This window comes from Neodiprion virginianus, chromosome 6 (genome assembly GCF_021901495.1).
Source record: "Neodiprion virginianus isolate iyNeoVirg1 chromosome 6, iyNeoVirg1.1, whole genome shotgun sequence".
NCBI classification, from domain to species: domain Eukaryota; kingdom Metazoa; phylum Arthropoda; class Insecta; order Hymenoptera; family Diprionidae; genus Neodiprion; species Neodiprion virginianus.
The window spans coordinates 18,304,411-18,320,824 of NC_060882.1; the positions used below are offsets into that span (position 1 = coordinate 18,304,411).

Sequence of the window (16,414 nt, forward strand, 5' to 3'; positions counted from 1 at the left end):
CTGTTGGCCGAGCAACTTTATGATTCGACAAGTGGGGTTCACTCGTAATTGAGATATTCCTCGTGGCCTCTGGTGGCAACGGTCGTGTAAGGAATTCAACGCCGTTTCCAATCAGACTGGAGCAAATAACTGCCTGCCCTCGGTCTTCGTCAATGTGGTTCAGGCACGCGTGTAAGCGATCGTGTATATCTGTGCCAGGATCTGCAGCACACGACAGTGTTGTCCTGGTAACGTTTTACTTAACCTTCGCTTTGTCAATGAGCTACACGCTTCTTCTGTAGACGATCGTGGCGTCGTCAAAGACAGACAGAGAGAGAGAGAGAGAGAGAGAGAGAGAGAGGTTGGGTTCGAGATATAATGCTGCCGGGATGATCAAAGTAGATACCCTGGTATTGATAGATCGGTCTGAAAGGCACCTTAAACGCTGCGGCGAGTGGTGCAAACGCAAATCATCCGCGTATCTGTGAACCCAGGGTTTCGATCAATATGGCAGAGCTAAAGACGTACACGCCTTACTCTTAAATTGATCGGTGATTATCGTGGTGTTAAATTTTGGACGTAGCCGAATGCAACCGTTAACCGATAATCTTCTGGTACGTCTATGTTACGTAAAACTCATTTGGCACATCTTCGAATGAGTTACTTTGCCGAAGTATGGCTGCACCCTCATTTTGGATGAATGTTTTATGCGGCATGGCAGCTTGGCACAGGATAAGAAGACGTACCAGTTAGGGAACAGCGATACGCCACGATGCTTCGGCCGAGTAAAGTCCGCGGACACCACTTCCGGGGGGGTAAAATAGTAGGCAAGGGAAATTCGACTCGCCCTAATCTTGATCTATGCGCCCTGGCATGGTAGTCTGAAACGAGGCAGCCGTCCATTTCGGCGCCTTGCCATTAATAAATTTGTGTTTATGGACTCCGCATCGCTCGCTGGTGGGTTTTTCTCCGCTTCCGACCCCTCTCTCAAGACCCTTCCAAGTAACCTTGTTAACATATTTTTCCCTGCGAAAGCAGGTAGTAAATATCAAAAGGTCAACACTCTCTGATATTCAGGGATCGAAGCTTGTCAGGTGTGGTTTTTGGTGTTGCCACACAGCGAGGGGTGTTGGTGTATGTTCAATGTCGCGCCGTCACCAGGCCTCGATCGCTCTGACAATGAAGCACCAAATATCGTCTAGGGAGCGCGATACTTTTGAGCTGTGGAAGTTAAAGATTTGATCAGCGCTGAGATGTCATCCCCTTGAATTGTGTATCTACACCCACACAAGGCTCCGAAGCAAACTACTTCGAGCGGTACTTGCTCCGCGTCTATACCCGGAATACTTGCTTCGTTAATTGTTCGAACCCTCAAACTAATCATTGTCTTATTATTATTATTGTGTCACGAAAATGATCGTTCAATCAATCGGGCGATTAATTTCGAACGATGTTCGTCGTTCACTCGATTCAATGCGAACAACGCCGTCTTTGTGCCTGCTTCGTCGTGACGTCTCACTTTTTCCACTCAACATGGCCGATTATTGTTACTTGTCGTAGCTATAAGACGCGATGTGTACGCCAATAACGAGGCAGCTACTGCGGGAGCTTCTCCGGTTTTACAAAGCTTTTCACTTCTTGTACGCTATTGTTTATGTTTCCTACTTTATGTTACGGGAATTGATCTCTTGTCAATGGCATCTCGTTTATCTTGGCTTTTACTTTGTAGGTAGGACGTCCCAGCTTACAGTTTTATCGGAGTTTGATCTGTCTAACAACCCACTACGTTCAGGTTTGGGAACAGTGAACGCACAATTGCTATTTTCTGAACTGAACTGATGCAGGTTGACCGCAAACTAAGTGGAATTACGAAGGATAACTTGCATCTCGATCTTCCGAGTGCCGAGTTGAGGCACGGAATCCATTCTTACCACTCTTCGAGTCCGCGATTATCAGTTCAAGTGTCATTTCATTTCAACAGCTGTCTTGAAAACTCAAACCTAACTCTTTAATACGATCTTTTTAATTCTCGTTGTGATAGATAAGGGCCCTCATCGTCACTAGAGCTTTTGAAATTCCTTTTACTTTTCTACGGCAGCGGGGGAAATTTATTTTTAATCCTTCGAACAAAATCAAGTGCAATTATTGGCAGCCTCTACACGGAAAATGCTCGGTTCGCTGTTGAAGTTTCGCTGAAAACTCTTGCGGAAGAGCATCTTAATCTCTTACCTTTTTTCCGACCCCTTATTCAATCTGAAAGCAGCATCGAAACTCAGAAATTGTGTGTGAAATTATTGAGGAAATGACAGATTTACGTGCTCTAATTAGTTCGACGCGCAACGCTAAGCTCTTTAAGGCTTTCAACCAGGAAACCGCGAGTACCTAACGGAGACTTGTTCAACTTGAAGAAAGGCGTGAAGTTCGTAGAGAATTTGTTGTTCCGTTTTTTATAATTTTTTTATTCGTACCAACGCTTCTGCTTCTTGTTTTTCAATTTTTGGGCCACGCCAGGATGAAAATTTAAATAACTCTGAAAACCGGATGGAAATGCTCAACGCGAGGAAGGGCCGCGGGGGGTAGAAGCTGAGTGGTGGAGAGTTTCTAGTAGTCGAGGCACGAAAAACTTTTACAGGAATTCCCGTTGGCTAAAACGAAAGTTTGACAATTACCCGAACCGGTTGCCATTAGTATGTAAATTCGATTGGAGTTGTTCACTCTCCTGTTCGGTTAGCAACGCAGTTCCCTTGCGATTTTGACGCCCGTACTCGCATTAATACAGCTTCACTTCCACCCCCGGCTCTTCCTCGAGCCAAATCGAAGTTTCGCCTCTCCCTAGTTTTTGATTCCGTTCCCTACATCCGCTCCGAATTGTCTGGTTATCGAGATTTTTTTACCACATCCTTTCACCAATTTTATTGCCGCTTTAGACTGGACTCGTACGATAGTCGTTACATTATGATACCCGGCACGGCCGTAGGACCTTGCATGCAATAGTCGCGATATGCATCGTACGTAGCGGTTTGTATTAAAAATACGGTGCATCGCTCGATATATTATCACATTTTTTTTCATGTCTCTCATATCCCGAACGTTGGAATAATTGCGATACAACGAATGTTTCAAGAGTTCTCACTAATTTTGGAAGACTAGTGCTCATCGTACAAACAGCTCAATCGATCCCATTCGGCGATCGATTTTCGATGTAAATACTATCGCGAAACATGAATCGAGAAACACAATATTTAGAGATGATGATACTTGAAAATGTTATGAAAATCTCACGATCTATCCCTCACACGATTTATTTTTTGAATTTACAATTCAATTTGAAAAAAGGTTTGAAACATCGGTATTAAGCATAATTTAAAGTCTAGTGACTACACGCAGTGGAAATTGTTTTCACGCATATTTTGCAGTAACAACTTTGAACTTTTGGAATACCCGTACAGTTGCGGTTATTTTTGAAATTTCGTATAAGAAAATGTCACTCCTTTTAAACATTTGATAGATGCATAATTGATGTGTCAATAGTGTATGGATACCTATTCATCACGTTTTGCATTTTAGCCGGTACTTGTCGTATCCAGTAGTCCCATGCTGTCGTACAATGGTAGAATCCTTTTCATAACCTTCCTGAACAATTCACCTTGGAAGATAGAGTTCGCACCTCCTCCACCTTTCATCACGTCATCCAAGCTTACGAAGTTGCTTTTGTCGACTAGAATCATCGGGAATAGGGTAAACGATGTAACCACCTCGCATAGAGCACGCTTTTTCAATGTATCCAGTAGCTGATCGAGGCTCGGTACCACCGTGCTGCATTTAAGCTTAGCCATGGTGGCTGTCAGCGAGGCGTGATACTCGCGCACAATTAGCTCACGATGCTGTTCACGGACTTCGTCAGATAGGCTTGTACCAAAAAAGAAGAGAATGTCTATTGCTGGTGAAGCGTAATTGCTCAATTGAAAGTCCACCTGCAATTTTGATTAACGAGTAAATCGTTATAATCAGAAGGAAAGTATGTTTCTAGCGACGCAAAACTTCAATTGGCTGCGCGCATGGAAGCTCTTCGTTTCCTCGTATCTACTTGGGTTTTTGTGTCTGATCGAATTGAACCGGGGCATGTTTGACGAGAGGACGTATTATAAGACGACTATATATAAAATTTTGCACTTACGAATCTAGAATCGACAGGGTTCTGTTGGTCATCGTAACGGAACATTGTATTATTTATCCAGAAATCTCCGTGATTGAGGACATTGAAATCGTTTTCCCGAAAAAGAGCAGCCTCGCATAGTTTTTCGCAGACAACTTCCGATAACTTCAATATCTTGTTATAAATCCTGCGTAACAGGTGTGACGTTATTGTTCGTAAATAAATTGAATAATCAGCAATAAGTTTTCACTTCAAATGAATTTTTAGTTGTAATCGTTCTCGGTGAACCATCGTTTATGGTTTTTATTACCGCGGATTCAATTCGGGCCATTTAGCAACCTCTTCTGCAAAATATTTCATGGTTGATTCGAAAAAGGCAATCAATACGTGATCCTTGTGGAAATTTCCTTTGTTGTACTTTGTTACAGCTGCAAGGTCCTGAAATTCAGAAATAATGCACGAATTGTCGCGGTATTATCAATGTCAAGTACTGACTTGTAATGTAAGGGTGAATCAGCCAATTCATAGATAAACTGTAACGTTCAAAAACTTTTATTTGGTTGCAATTTTGATATGTTGTCATGTTGAGGTTGAGGTCCATGAAGCGAAAAATATTACCCGTTAAATACGTTACCTTTTCGCGGGATACGATATTATTTTACAAATTGCCATACTCGTACCTTTTCTGCAAGAGCTACTGAACTCGCATGAAAATTAGCAAGATTGCGAATCGCTACCAAACAATGATCCAGATCCAAACCAGCCTGACGATCAGCGAGGCGAAAGCCTTCGGCTACCAGATCCTCGAGCAACAGATGAATCGGTCCTTCTTCCTGAGTCGGCAGACATCTTGCCGATAAAGAGGCAGGCATACCATGTCTAGACAAAATCTCTTGCATCCTCGGCAAAGTTTCCGACATCATTGAAGATTCTATTTCAAAAAATCTACCATCCGCCGTCTGTATTGCATGGAACAGGGAACAGGGAATGAAAGAAAACCACGATAATAAACAGGTTGATTCTGACAGTTATTACATAACTGGAGATCAATTTTTGACATTACCATTTTTGCTTGAATACCTTCTGCAATGGCGATCTTCGCTATGAAAGACCTTGTCTCCGTCACTTGCCGTCCGTCAAGAACCCGCAAGAATTTGACGCCGATGCGATGCATATCACTCATGTAATTGTCACCGTTGGCCGTGGCTGGCTTTACGGTCATATCTGACACTTCAATGGAATCATTTTTCTCGACTTTCCGTAAGACGGCTTTTATGTAATCCGAGTTCAACCACATCGGTACGGCCATTTTGATAACTCGGAAACGTGGGTGTCAGATACAGATTCAGTTACCCGCGGTGTTGAGGTGCCACAAGAAAACTCTGCAAGAAAAACCCTGACATAGTAATGAAGAAAAAATATACTGATGTGTGACTACCTCAGCTTCGTCGAACTCATTTCGCTGGAGCTGCAAAATAATGACTTCTGTTCAGTTTTCGTTACGTCAACCTTAATAACTGCAATCTCGTAATTCAACAGACCAAAACAATTGGACCAGTTACTCAAAAGTTGAAGAGCAATAATTGTCGCCAACTAATTAAAGTGGGCATTGTTGAAGTAGGGAAAGGAAATGTTCAGTTAAGATAAAAAAAGAAAGATATTTTTCTTGTTGCGCCTATGAATAGAGATTTGAGTTGAACTACGTCGAAGGTATGTAAGAGAAACTGATCTCTTATTGTCGGTCAAAAGTTTCCTAGATTGGCCATTGGAGTCGAGCCCTACAATTGGGCTGAAATGACGCGAGCGGGGCTAGCGTGCCGGTTTCGAGGACGGTAGAGCTCCAGACATGGTAGAGACGAGAAGTGCTCGAGACAGTTAAGTTGATATCAGTTTCGGAGCAAAAGCGGCATGGGCAGGAATCCGTTAATTTCAAGTTGAATACGAGTAGGCGCAGATACATGTTAGAGGCGCCTGGTTCTCCGCGGCATGGACATTGAGGTGTTCATGTGACTGCGTAGAGATCCCGGTGTCGACTATGAGAATTTGAATACATCGAATCGATCATTGTTCCGGATTGTTAGCATCGTTGAAAGAAAGGATCGACGGTTTCCGTGACTTAAACTTGAGGAGTGTGTGCTGGAGCTCCTGAAGCCCGATTGATAGGGGGATGGACTTAAAAATGATAATGCGACCGTGTTGGAACTCTGTCTCGGGGCACACTGTGTACATGCGCTATATTTCGATCTCTGACTCCTTGATCAAGAATTAAGGCATTTCGATTCATTGCCGTGTATCATGACGATTATGTTTGACATGTGTGTCCATTATGTACGCCAGGCTGTGAAGAATTATGAACTACAGAATAAAAAAGTATTTGAACAAGTTTACAAACTGTTTGTGAATGTAGCCACGGTTCTCTATACTATGAACTCATTGGATCGCTGACGTGAAAAGTCCTTGGTGACCTGACTCCGATTTTAATTATTGATATACATGATATTTAATGACGGATGCTTTAGTCGCTATAGCACAATGGAGACCATACTGTCTGGAGGCAGATGGAGTACAGCTATTACACGCCGAGATGTTATGTATTTGTAGGTAGAGTGAAGCTGCGGTACACTACTGGACCTAAGAAGGTGCTCGGGCGTCCAGGAAATGATATATAGATACGATATATCAATTATTCGCGAGAATAAATTTGTAGAAAGTCAAATTTGAATGTTTTAGGTGACTTGCATGATTGCTGAAAAATTATCGTATGTCACATTGGGTGATTCACTCGAAAAAAAATTTTTCATCAGTGCTGCTCCCTTATAAAACTGTTATTTATAATGAAAAATGAATCCTCTACAAATTTAAGCTCGATCGGATACAATTTCGAGTTTTTGTATTTACATTGAAATAACACGTAAAAAATGCTTGACTTAACTCACCGTCGATTTCGCGTGAAAATACAGAGGAAAATTGAAAATAAGCAAGACTCAAATTTTCTCTGAATTTAATTATTTTCGATTCTCAAAGTTTTTCAGTTTCGAGTCAATAATTCTCAAAATATGAAAAGTTAGATGAAGTATTTGGAGACCTCTTTCGAACTAAAAATTGTTGCCTACAAAAAAAGGTATCTTGATATTTGTCATTTTCGTCTATATTTTCACGTGAAATCGACGGTGAGTTGAGTTTAGCATTTTTTCACATGTTATTTTAATCTAAAAACTATAACTGATCATAAACAACTGTTTTATGAGGGAGCAGCACTGAAAAAAAAATATTGTTTCTTTGGGTGAACCACCCTAATGTCACACCGGATTTTTGAAAATTTCTCAGATTTTTAACATATCCCCATTCCGGCGTTAAGCTTAAAAATGTTGAATATGATAGGCGAATTTTCAAAATTTTTTCATATTTTTAAATTGTGTCGATAAATAAAACCGTTTAAAAAAATTGTAGAAAATCCAAACGGAGTTCACAAAATTAGAAAAAAAAGAAAAACAGAATACCTTTCACAGTGAGAACAATCATATAATTAATCACGGGCTCAATCCGAGAGGTCGAGGCTCAAACCCAGGTCGAAATGATATGGGTTGCCCCTTATGCACGAGTTTGACTGACTGGAATAAAAATCACAGAGTGGTATGAAACCGATAAAAGAGTATATCAAGAGTTCAGTGCCAGAGTAGGTTAACACACCTTGTCGATAAAGTTCACTTTAACAGACTGTCCAAAGCTATTTAAAATGAGTCTTGTCGACGATGTGGGTTAGGCTAGTCTGGCCCAGAATTCTTCATATAATCTAATCAATAAAACTCAATCATATAAATAGGCTTGATGTTGATGCGAAATTACATAATGAGGTAATAAATAGGCGTATATGTGACGCATCGTACGGCGCAATGATATATGTTGTGGACCGACGCCGACAGCGAGTGAAAGCGGTTCTTCTACGTTTGGAAGGGCTGCTCTGTTGATCTCAAATCACGATTAACTTCATAATAGGACTCACGAACTATAAAAAAATAGACACGAGACTACTTGATAAAGTGAATTGCGTGTACATCCCTTATACCTGAAAGCGGGTAACGTACCCGAAACTGTTTCGCAAATCTCGCCAGGCATACACTTTGAGGAAAACTTTATTCGTTTGGTCGTTTACTTTTCGATAATTATAAATATAGCAATATAACATTGGAAATTCGATAAAGATTCGTGCAAATACACGTATTTTTTCATTACACTACCTATGAATTGTAATATATATATATATGTAAAAGAATATAACGAGTGTTATGGGAGAAAAAAAAAAAAAATACATGAGCGGGACTCAATCCAGCGATCCAGCGACCATGGATATTGAACGCTCACCACTTGGCCGCCCCCGCCTCGTGCCGAGTGTCGCTATGCACCGGTAGATATTGAATTACGTAAGATTTCTCAAGAATCGTAAGAATCTAAAGTCGACGACTGGACTGACAAAATAAATCATGGTGATTCCAGAGAACAAGTGAATTCGTGACTTACACTTGATGTAAACGATCAAAGGCTCACCTTAATAAAGCGACATCCAGTACACTGACTCGACTAACGTCATTCGGACGAACCTTAAACTCAACTCGACTGATTACCAACTGGAGGAAACAGAATGGATGGACTCTAATTTTCAAGAACGATAGACAACGATACTAAAATAGTGAATAGCTGGTAGTGATAGTGATAAATGATCACTAGACGGATTAATTATATGAATACTTATCGTAAGTGTCTTGCGTATCTTAGAAATTTATCAGCCACCATGTTCTGGCCTTCAAATATCACGTGAATATTTTAAGTGGCTCGAAGTGACGTACTGGACTTGCGAATCCTTATGTAACATTGAGTAGACGTCGAAAATACGAAATTAATATGTACGATAAGTGAATACCTTACAGAGTTGCGAATAGAATAATTTTTCAGCTACCCTTGCAGCGTGGATAGTATCAATAAATCATGCGTCAAAATAAAATTTATTTATGAATATTTACATAGAGTTTTGAACATGTTGCTAGTATCACTCATGATAGTGAAATGATCGGGAGATCGGAAGAACGCGCCTCCCGTGTTCGTTTGCATTGCAAGTTAGAGCTGGACTTCGATTAACAGTTTAAGCTTGGATGATGATTTGATGGTCTCTTGAAAAAGTATATACGACGTTGGTATTATAGTATATATATAGATGAGTGATATGATGGGAATGATTACCTAACGTGCGACGGTGATGACTTTGAAGTTTTGAAATAGCTTCAGTTATTCTTGAGAACCGTAGACAAAATAAATCTCGCTTGTACGTATTCAGGCCAGTTATAATGGATTTCTGAATGCTGGGTTGAAATCTACCGGAGACCGTTTTGCGTATCCAACAATCCCATGCTGTCGTACAATGGGAGAATCCTCGTCATAACCTTTCGGAACAATTCACCCTTGTACGAGAGTCTTTCATGTTCCACGTTGTACTCCTCCGCTTCCTCCGGACTGATCACACTCTTTAGATCGAATAAAGCCAACGGTAATATCGAGAACGTTAGAATCACTTCGAACAGAGCACGCTTTCTCAACGAATCCATTATATATTCGAGACTTGGTCCTGCGGTGCTGCACTTCAGCTGGGCCATGGCAGTTGTCAAAGCGGCGTGATACTCGCGCACAATTAACTCACGGTGTTGCTTACGGACATCGTCGTTTGGGCTTGTTGCAAAAAAGTAGAGAAGGTCGAGCACTGGTGAAGCGTAGTTACTGATTTGAAAGTCTAACTGCAATTCGTAGACGGAGAAGCGATTCATTATTTTGAATGAGATTCTTTTTCCATTGAGCAAATGAATAAAATAGCAATAAGAGTTGCAGGCGCAGACTCTTATACCGACATAGTTACCGACACTTGGCCGAGGCACAAACCACCATAGAGTGGGGTATATCCCTACTCTCAAACATTCTAGAAAAAGGTTTGTGTCTTGGCTAGGTGTCGGTAAAAGAATCTGTGTTCAGAACTGTTATTGCAGTTCTACTTAAATGGTACTTTTGGTACCACCCCGAGCACCATGTATGTACACAATTTCATACTTACGAATCTATGATCGATGGGCTTGTGATTTTCGTCATAACGGAACATCATGTTATTTGTCCAGACATCTCCGTGTGTGAGAACGTTGAAATCGTCTTCTCGTAAAAGAGCAGCTTCACATCCTCTCTCATAGAGACCTTCAGGAAGCTTTGCGAGTTTTTGACGAATCCTAAGTAAAAAAATTTTCATTTGGTGTATCAAAGGAAAGTCGAGTTTAACCAAATATTCATTCAATCTCGAATTTAAAGAAGCTGCTTGACGTGACATATTTATATTTTTACAGATAATTTAACTGATTGAATGCGATGATTTGACGGAGTTCATTGAACGTTTGGTTTAAAGAAACTACTATATGTATAACGAAAGAACTTAGGTAAACCAGTTTTAGTTGATTTGAAGCTGTTATTTGTTTCAGTGATGCATCCTTATTTACTAATAACATTTTCTTGGAGATACCGAATTGTCTTCTGAGCGGAATTTAGAACTCAGCTTTTTGTAATTACCGTGGGCTCAACTCGGGCCAATTAGCAACTTCCTCCGCTAACATTTTCGCTCTGCCTGGATAAAATTCAATGACTGCGTTACACTGATTCTTGTCAAACATTCCTTTGTTGTACTTTTTCACGGCTTGCAGGTCCTTGAATTCAGAAATAACGCACAAATTTTAATGCTGTAATTCTTAAACCGGTCGACTGAGCGGCGAGATGAATATTCCAAGAATTCGTTCAATGTAAGAAATGCTATTTCATGGCACTGCAAACAAGACTTTAGCACATTGCCATATCCGTACCTTCTCCCCAAGCGCTACAGAAGCCGCGTGAAACTTGGCAAGATTTCTCATTGCAACTAGACAATGATCCAGATCTAATCCCTTTCGGCGATCGGCGAGACGAAATCCTGCGACTAGTAGATCCTCGAGGAACAAATGCTTTGGGTCTGCTTCCTGGATGTGTAGACATTGTGCTGATAAAGAAGCAGACATACCGTGACTCGTCAGAATCTCTTGCATCCTCGGCAAAGTTTCCGACATCATAGACATTTCTATCTCGAAAAATCGAGATTCTCTTGCCTATTTCAAAGAGGAAATAGTGTATAATCGTATTCGTGCAGGTCATTTCGACCTCTTTGAATTTAGGGTCAATTTGTTACGTCATTACCATTTCATCCCGACAACCGCCATCAGTGGCGACTTTTGTTATGACAGACTTCGACTCCGTTACATGGCGCCCTTCGAGAATCCGCGAGTAATCTACGTTCAAGCGATACAAGTCACTCGCGTAATTTTCACCCTTGGCTATAGCTGGCTTTACACTCAAACTGGACACCCTGATAGAATCATCCTTCTCTGCCTTCCGGAGGATCGTTTGCACGTAATCCGAGTCCAGCCACTTGGGCACGGCCATTGTTATAACTTGAAGGCGTGGGTCACAGGTACAATTTCAGTTCTCTGCGCTGAACGGCGGTTAAAAATTGCTGGAACAAAACCGTGGGTAAAATTATTCGGGGAAACTTTAGTAACAAGTGGATCGATATCAACAATCAAACTAGCAACCTCTACCTGAATGAAACCAAGATTTACATTCGTGTTGCTGTCAGGCCTGGGAAAAAATCATCAATTGGTAACTTTGCGATTGGCAATCGCGAAGTTGAATTAATTTCTTTTCATCTCTACGAAGTTCCATTTTTTCGAAAAAATAACATCGCTTAGTCCTATAGGTTGGAACCATAATTCTAAAAAAAGTATATCAACCGATACAAATATGCTCCGGCTCCCAAAATGACGATTTTCATGCTGCGCTAACAAACTGATCAGACATACTCCAGTGAGAGCAAACATCCTACTTCTCAAACAATTACTTACATCACGATTATTCGGAACTTAAGGATCACTGAATTACTTTACTTCTGAGAAATACGGAATGTTTAGGACCTATATATTCCAAATATTCCGAACGTGCAAAACTTTTTTTGAATGGGATAAAGTAATGATGTTTAACGCCTAAGATATTACAAAAGTAGGTATTGGATTTCCATGAGATCTCAAAACATCCTGATTGGATGGAAGATGCCTCAGATTACGAATTAAACAGTATTTGATGCGTTACTTCGGTGCAGTGGAAATTTAAAACACGCATTATGACATTGTACTGATAAGTAATTATCTCGTTAATATTTAAGACACTACAACCAGTCAAGTCCGCCGCTAAGGCCAGATCATTCCCATTGATGCAAGAAATTTATTCTTGATGAATGAGATTTCGTATTTGTACATCATTAGCAATTCTGATAATGCCACTCTGTTGCTAACGTAAGGTACATTATTAATGTAAGAATTATTGTCTTTACCAAACTTCGATACCGTGTCGCATATTTTCTCGTGCTGTCCGAACTATTCTATAGTATAATGAATATGAATACAACGATAAACAACGTTTAGACAAATTTTGAACATGGTTGCAAGAAAATTGGCAGACATTTTTCTTCGGTTAAGTAGGTTGTAAGTTTAAAAAAAAATCAGGCTTGTATTTGATTACGATTCCACGTACCTACCCAGCTGAAAAAATGTATTCGGTCCAAGAAATTTAGTTTACTTGAGTCAAATAATTTGTTTACTTGAATCAGTTTTTCCAATTCCAATATTCAAATTTTTTGGCACATACGGTTTTAATTTAATCTATCGCTGTGATTTCTTGGCTAAATCAAACCAAAACATTTACTCAAGCGAAAACGTGATCTCTACGAATGCAAAGATATATTGCTTTGGTCGGTGGCATTCGTTTGTCAATTGAAATAATTGACTACTTGATTCAAGTATCAATTACATCTTTCTTCTGAATTTATTCAATCAACATTTCTCACACAATTTTCTTAAATGATTTTGAACTTGCATGTATCATTTATTTATCGACAGACAAATAATTATTTCACTTGTCTCGAATAGCATTTATTTTTCTCCATTTTATTTCGCAATGCTCTGACAAATCTGTCGGACAATTCGCACTCAAGCTGCTATCGCGGAACTGATAAAATCTTCGGTGTCTGGATAAATGAATTTTTTCCTTGAAAACAAAGTTTCAACTGTGCACAGACAGCCGCTTCAGATTATTTGGACGTCTAAGATCGCATGAGAAACGTTCGGGAAAAACGGAGAAGTTATCTAGGTATATACTATCTCAGATTTTTTTTTATGAATTGTTGAATATATGTTAATATATAATACATAGATCAAAAGAGTTTAATCAAGAACGAATTATAAGCTACTGTAAAGGCTTATCAACAAATTGCAATCACGGGTGCTTCACAGAATGAATTTTTTTTTAAGTTCAATAATGAATTTTCATGTTTGCGAATAACTCTTGCGAACGATATTTCTCAAATCTAATCGGTTTTAAGATAGGCAAAATCCCGTTGATTAAGGCCAAGGCCATGAAATTTCGTTCATTTACTCTCGAAATGTTAGATGAAACGTTGATTACACACACACACACACACACACACTGTTGCCTGCTGCGATTTATAAATTCATTGTGGTTTTTAATGTAATCTAAAATTACACTGACCCACAAAATTACACTATATACATACAACAATATCTGGCACGTCAGACGGTTGATCGATACCATTGTTCGGTTTTGGCGAGGTATGGAGAATAAACTACGTAATTGGTCTTATAATTTCAATTATTTCGGTTTATTACCGTTCAGAGTTCGAAAGATAAGAAAATCCGACTGCTGAATACGTACCCAATCGTAAGTAACTATGAGTGCATTTAGATTGGCAAGTGGATAATTCAAAATGTGCAATTAAAAGTAATGATAACGATTGATCAATCCGTGAATAAGTGATTGCGAACAACGAGGCTTGCGAAAATATTGAAAATAGTTATAAATGGTAAGTGAAATTATCAGGTGAAATATCATCGCTGTCGTTTAAAAGTTTCTTACGTTTGATTCTGATTATTAACTCAGTCGTTGAAATCGCACTTCTGTATATTCGAATACTGACAGAATATTCGACAAAGTTTCAAAGTTTGCTATGATCGAGTAATATCAGAGGAGGTGTTGACTGTTTAAAAAAACTGCAACCAACTACGATCATCTACCTTTACAGTAGTTTTTATGGAATGAGTTAAGGGATGGTGATCCGTCAAGTCTTCTCATTGGTTCACTGTAATTCGTGGGGGTTTCAACCAATCACTTTGGCTTATTATGTTCGAACACAGTTATCTTGGTGTCTCGACTAGACATACTCGATCAAATTCTCACGGTATCATCTAGCAGATGCCGGAGATACGGGATTGTTTGGTTATACAAAGAATACCTCGTCGACGTGAAATACGAAGACAATTTTTCGCTTTACGATTTATCATTTTAGCACGATCCAAAGTTGTCTAAATCGGTAATTCACGTATTAAATGAAACTACATTTATTGACATGTATTTAAATATTAATTTTTAGATGATCAAGAGATCAGTAAAATACGCTTCAGTGTTCATTCGCAGTGCAAGCTATTTACTTTTGGAATTTAAATGACGGTTTGATGGTCTTTCATGTTTTAACTACATTTTCGGTCTGCTATTATACATAATTTACCTCATTTTTCGTTGAATTGAAATTGAAGTGAGAAAATACGTGCAACGTCGGTATAGAAGTTTGCAGTTGCAGAATGAATGTTTTTAAAAATACATGTAGACGCGGTTATTTCCCAAAACAGTTGATATAACATAAATGTGCAATGCTGCGTCCCGATTTGTAAAAAATTAGAACTATCAGCTTTCTCACCGGCAAAATTTGGCGCTGAATAATCCTTTTTCGATTTTAGTTGAGATTGGAACTTTTCTGTACCGGCAGGACATATTTATCCCATCGATTGCACATCACTTCTGCACTGTTACTATTTTTCGCTTCTTGATGAAAAAAATTTTGCTATCTTTTTAAATAAGCTCAATAAATGACGTAAGAATATTTATCAGTGTTGCAGATTTTTATCAAAAGTTATTAAATGCCATTATCAAATACGTTGTCTCGAAATCATAAATGAAAACCGACGATTAAAAGATTAGTCCAGAGCCACATGGAAGGAAGTTTGAGATTAATATATTACGGTCTGTAAATATTATCGACAACGAGATAAGTTTATGTTTTATAAACACCAAAATCCGGGGATGAATATATATGAAGGTCGAAGATTAGATCATGAAAATTGTTTGAAATTATAGATTATTCAACATTTCGAACTTGGCAAAAATGTAAAATTCCAATCCGAAGATTATTGTTTATAATCTCTTGTAAAATTTTTTGTAAATACTTTGGGCAAATTACCTTCTCCGATACATATAACAAGCGTGGTATTGGCAAATATCATTTGATGATGACATTTCAGGCAGAAGATGTATTCATTCGAAATCGTATTCTGCTGGTACAATGAGCTGGTACCTGATATGTTGAGAATTTTGATGCTGTCGCAGAGAGATAGAATTGATATCCTTGTTATCATCTTCCGGAGCAATTCCCAGTGCAAGAGAGAACTCTCCTGTCTTCCATCTACTGTCGTCGTCATTTCCTTCCAACTTCTCCGATCGATTCTGTCGTCTAGAATGAACGGTACACTTTCGTGAACAATGAAATCACCTCGCATAGTGAACTCTGTTGACAAAAAAAAAAAAATAAAATAAAAGTAGACAGTGTCTACTGTCTAGTGCCAGTGAACCGTTGTGACTAATTTGAATGTCTGTCCATGCAATTTATATAACGAGGCGGTCTATTATTCTGCGAATGGAACAACGTAGTGGAAGGTGCAACATCTGCATTATATTTTCTATGATGTTTATATATAATATATATATTTTTTTTAATCCAGCACACGTCACCTATTCAGAATTGCGCAAAACAATTACCGCTAAGAATAATTATCACGCGATCTTCATTTTCTTTTCGTCGATGATTAAACTGCGATGACTTTAGCTGAAAGCAATAGTCATCCAAAAACGATAATTTCAGATCCAGTTTTGACCGAAATTCCTCATTTCTTTCCACAAAGCAGTTTCCAAAGCAATTATCTTGGGCTTCAAATAGTGGCGTAGTTGTAACTACACGTCAGAACTCTTTTAAAGTGCCCTAATCTGTCTTCTAAATGCATCAACTAGAAGGTAAATGTAAAATAGTTGTTATAATTTACTGTGTTCAAG

At 39.1% G+C, this 16,414-nt stretch overlaps 2 protein-coding genes across 9 annotated transcripts; both read right to left on the reverse strand.

Annotated features, from left to right (window-relative positions):
• Positions 1-3,513: 3,513 nt before the first annotated feature.
• Positions 3,514-8,825, reverse strand: LOC124306711 (uncharacterized). 5 transcript variants are annotated; one of them, XM_046767635.1, is made up of 7 exons: positions 8,681-8,825; positions 7,636-7,746; positions 5,199-5,517; positions 4,816-5,094; positions 4,446-4,573; positions 4,157-4,322; positions 3,514-3,697 (listed from the first exon to the last, which is right to left on the reverse strand). In XM_046767635.1, the coding sequence occupies exons 3-7, from the start codon at positions 5,442-5,444 to the stop codon at positions 3,677-3,679; spliced, it is 840 nt and encodes a 279-aa protein (XP_046623591.1). In that variant the 5' UTR covers positions 5,445-5,517; positions 7,636-7,746; positions 8,681-8,825; the 3' UTR covers positions 3,514-3,676. The 5 variants fall into 5 exon arrangements, with proteins under 5 accessions (XP_046623591.1, XP_046623592.1, XP_046623588.1 ...); XM_046767636.1 differs by having other exon boundaries at positions 3,514-3,888; XM_046767632.1 differs by having other exon boundaries at positions 3,514-4,322.
• A 291-nt stretch (positions 8,826-9,116) lies between these two features.
• LOC124307241 (uncharacterized) lies at positions 9,117-15,808 on the reverse strand. Of its 4 annotated transcripts, none has more exons than XM_046768753.1 (6): positions 15,663-15,808; positions 11,384-11,699; positions 11,017-11,295; positions 10,730-10,863; positions 10,230-10,395; positions 9,117-9,918 (listed from the first exon to the last, which is right to left on the reverse strand). In XM_046768753.1, exons 2-6 carry the CDS (start codon positions 11,627-11,629, stop codon positions 9,502-9,504), a joined length of 1,242 nt encoding a protein of 413 aa, XP_046624709.1. In that variant the 5' UTR covers positions 11,630-11,699; positions 15,663-15,808; the 3' UTR covers positions 9,117-9,501. The 4 variants fall into 4 exon arrangements, with proteins under 4 accessions (XP_046624709.1, XP_046624712.1, XP_046624710.1 ...); XM_046768756.1 differs by lacking the exon at positions 15,663-15,808 and adding an exon at positions 15,009-15,114; XM_046768754.1 differs by lacking the exon at positions 15,663-15,808 and adding an exon at positions 14,171-14,309.
• Between the last annotated feature and the right edge of the window lie 606 nt (positions 15,809-16,414).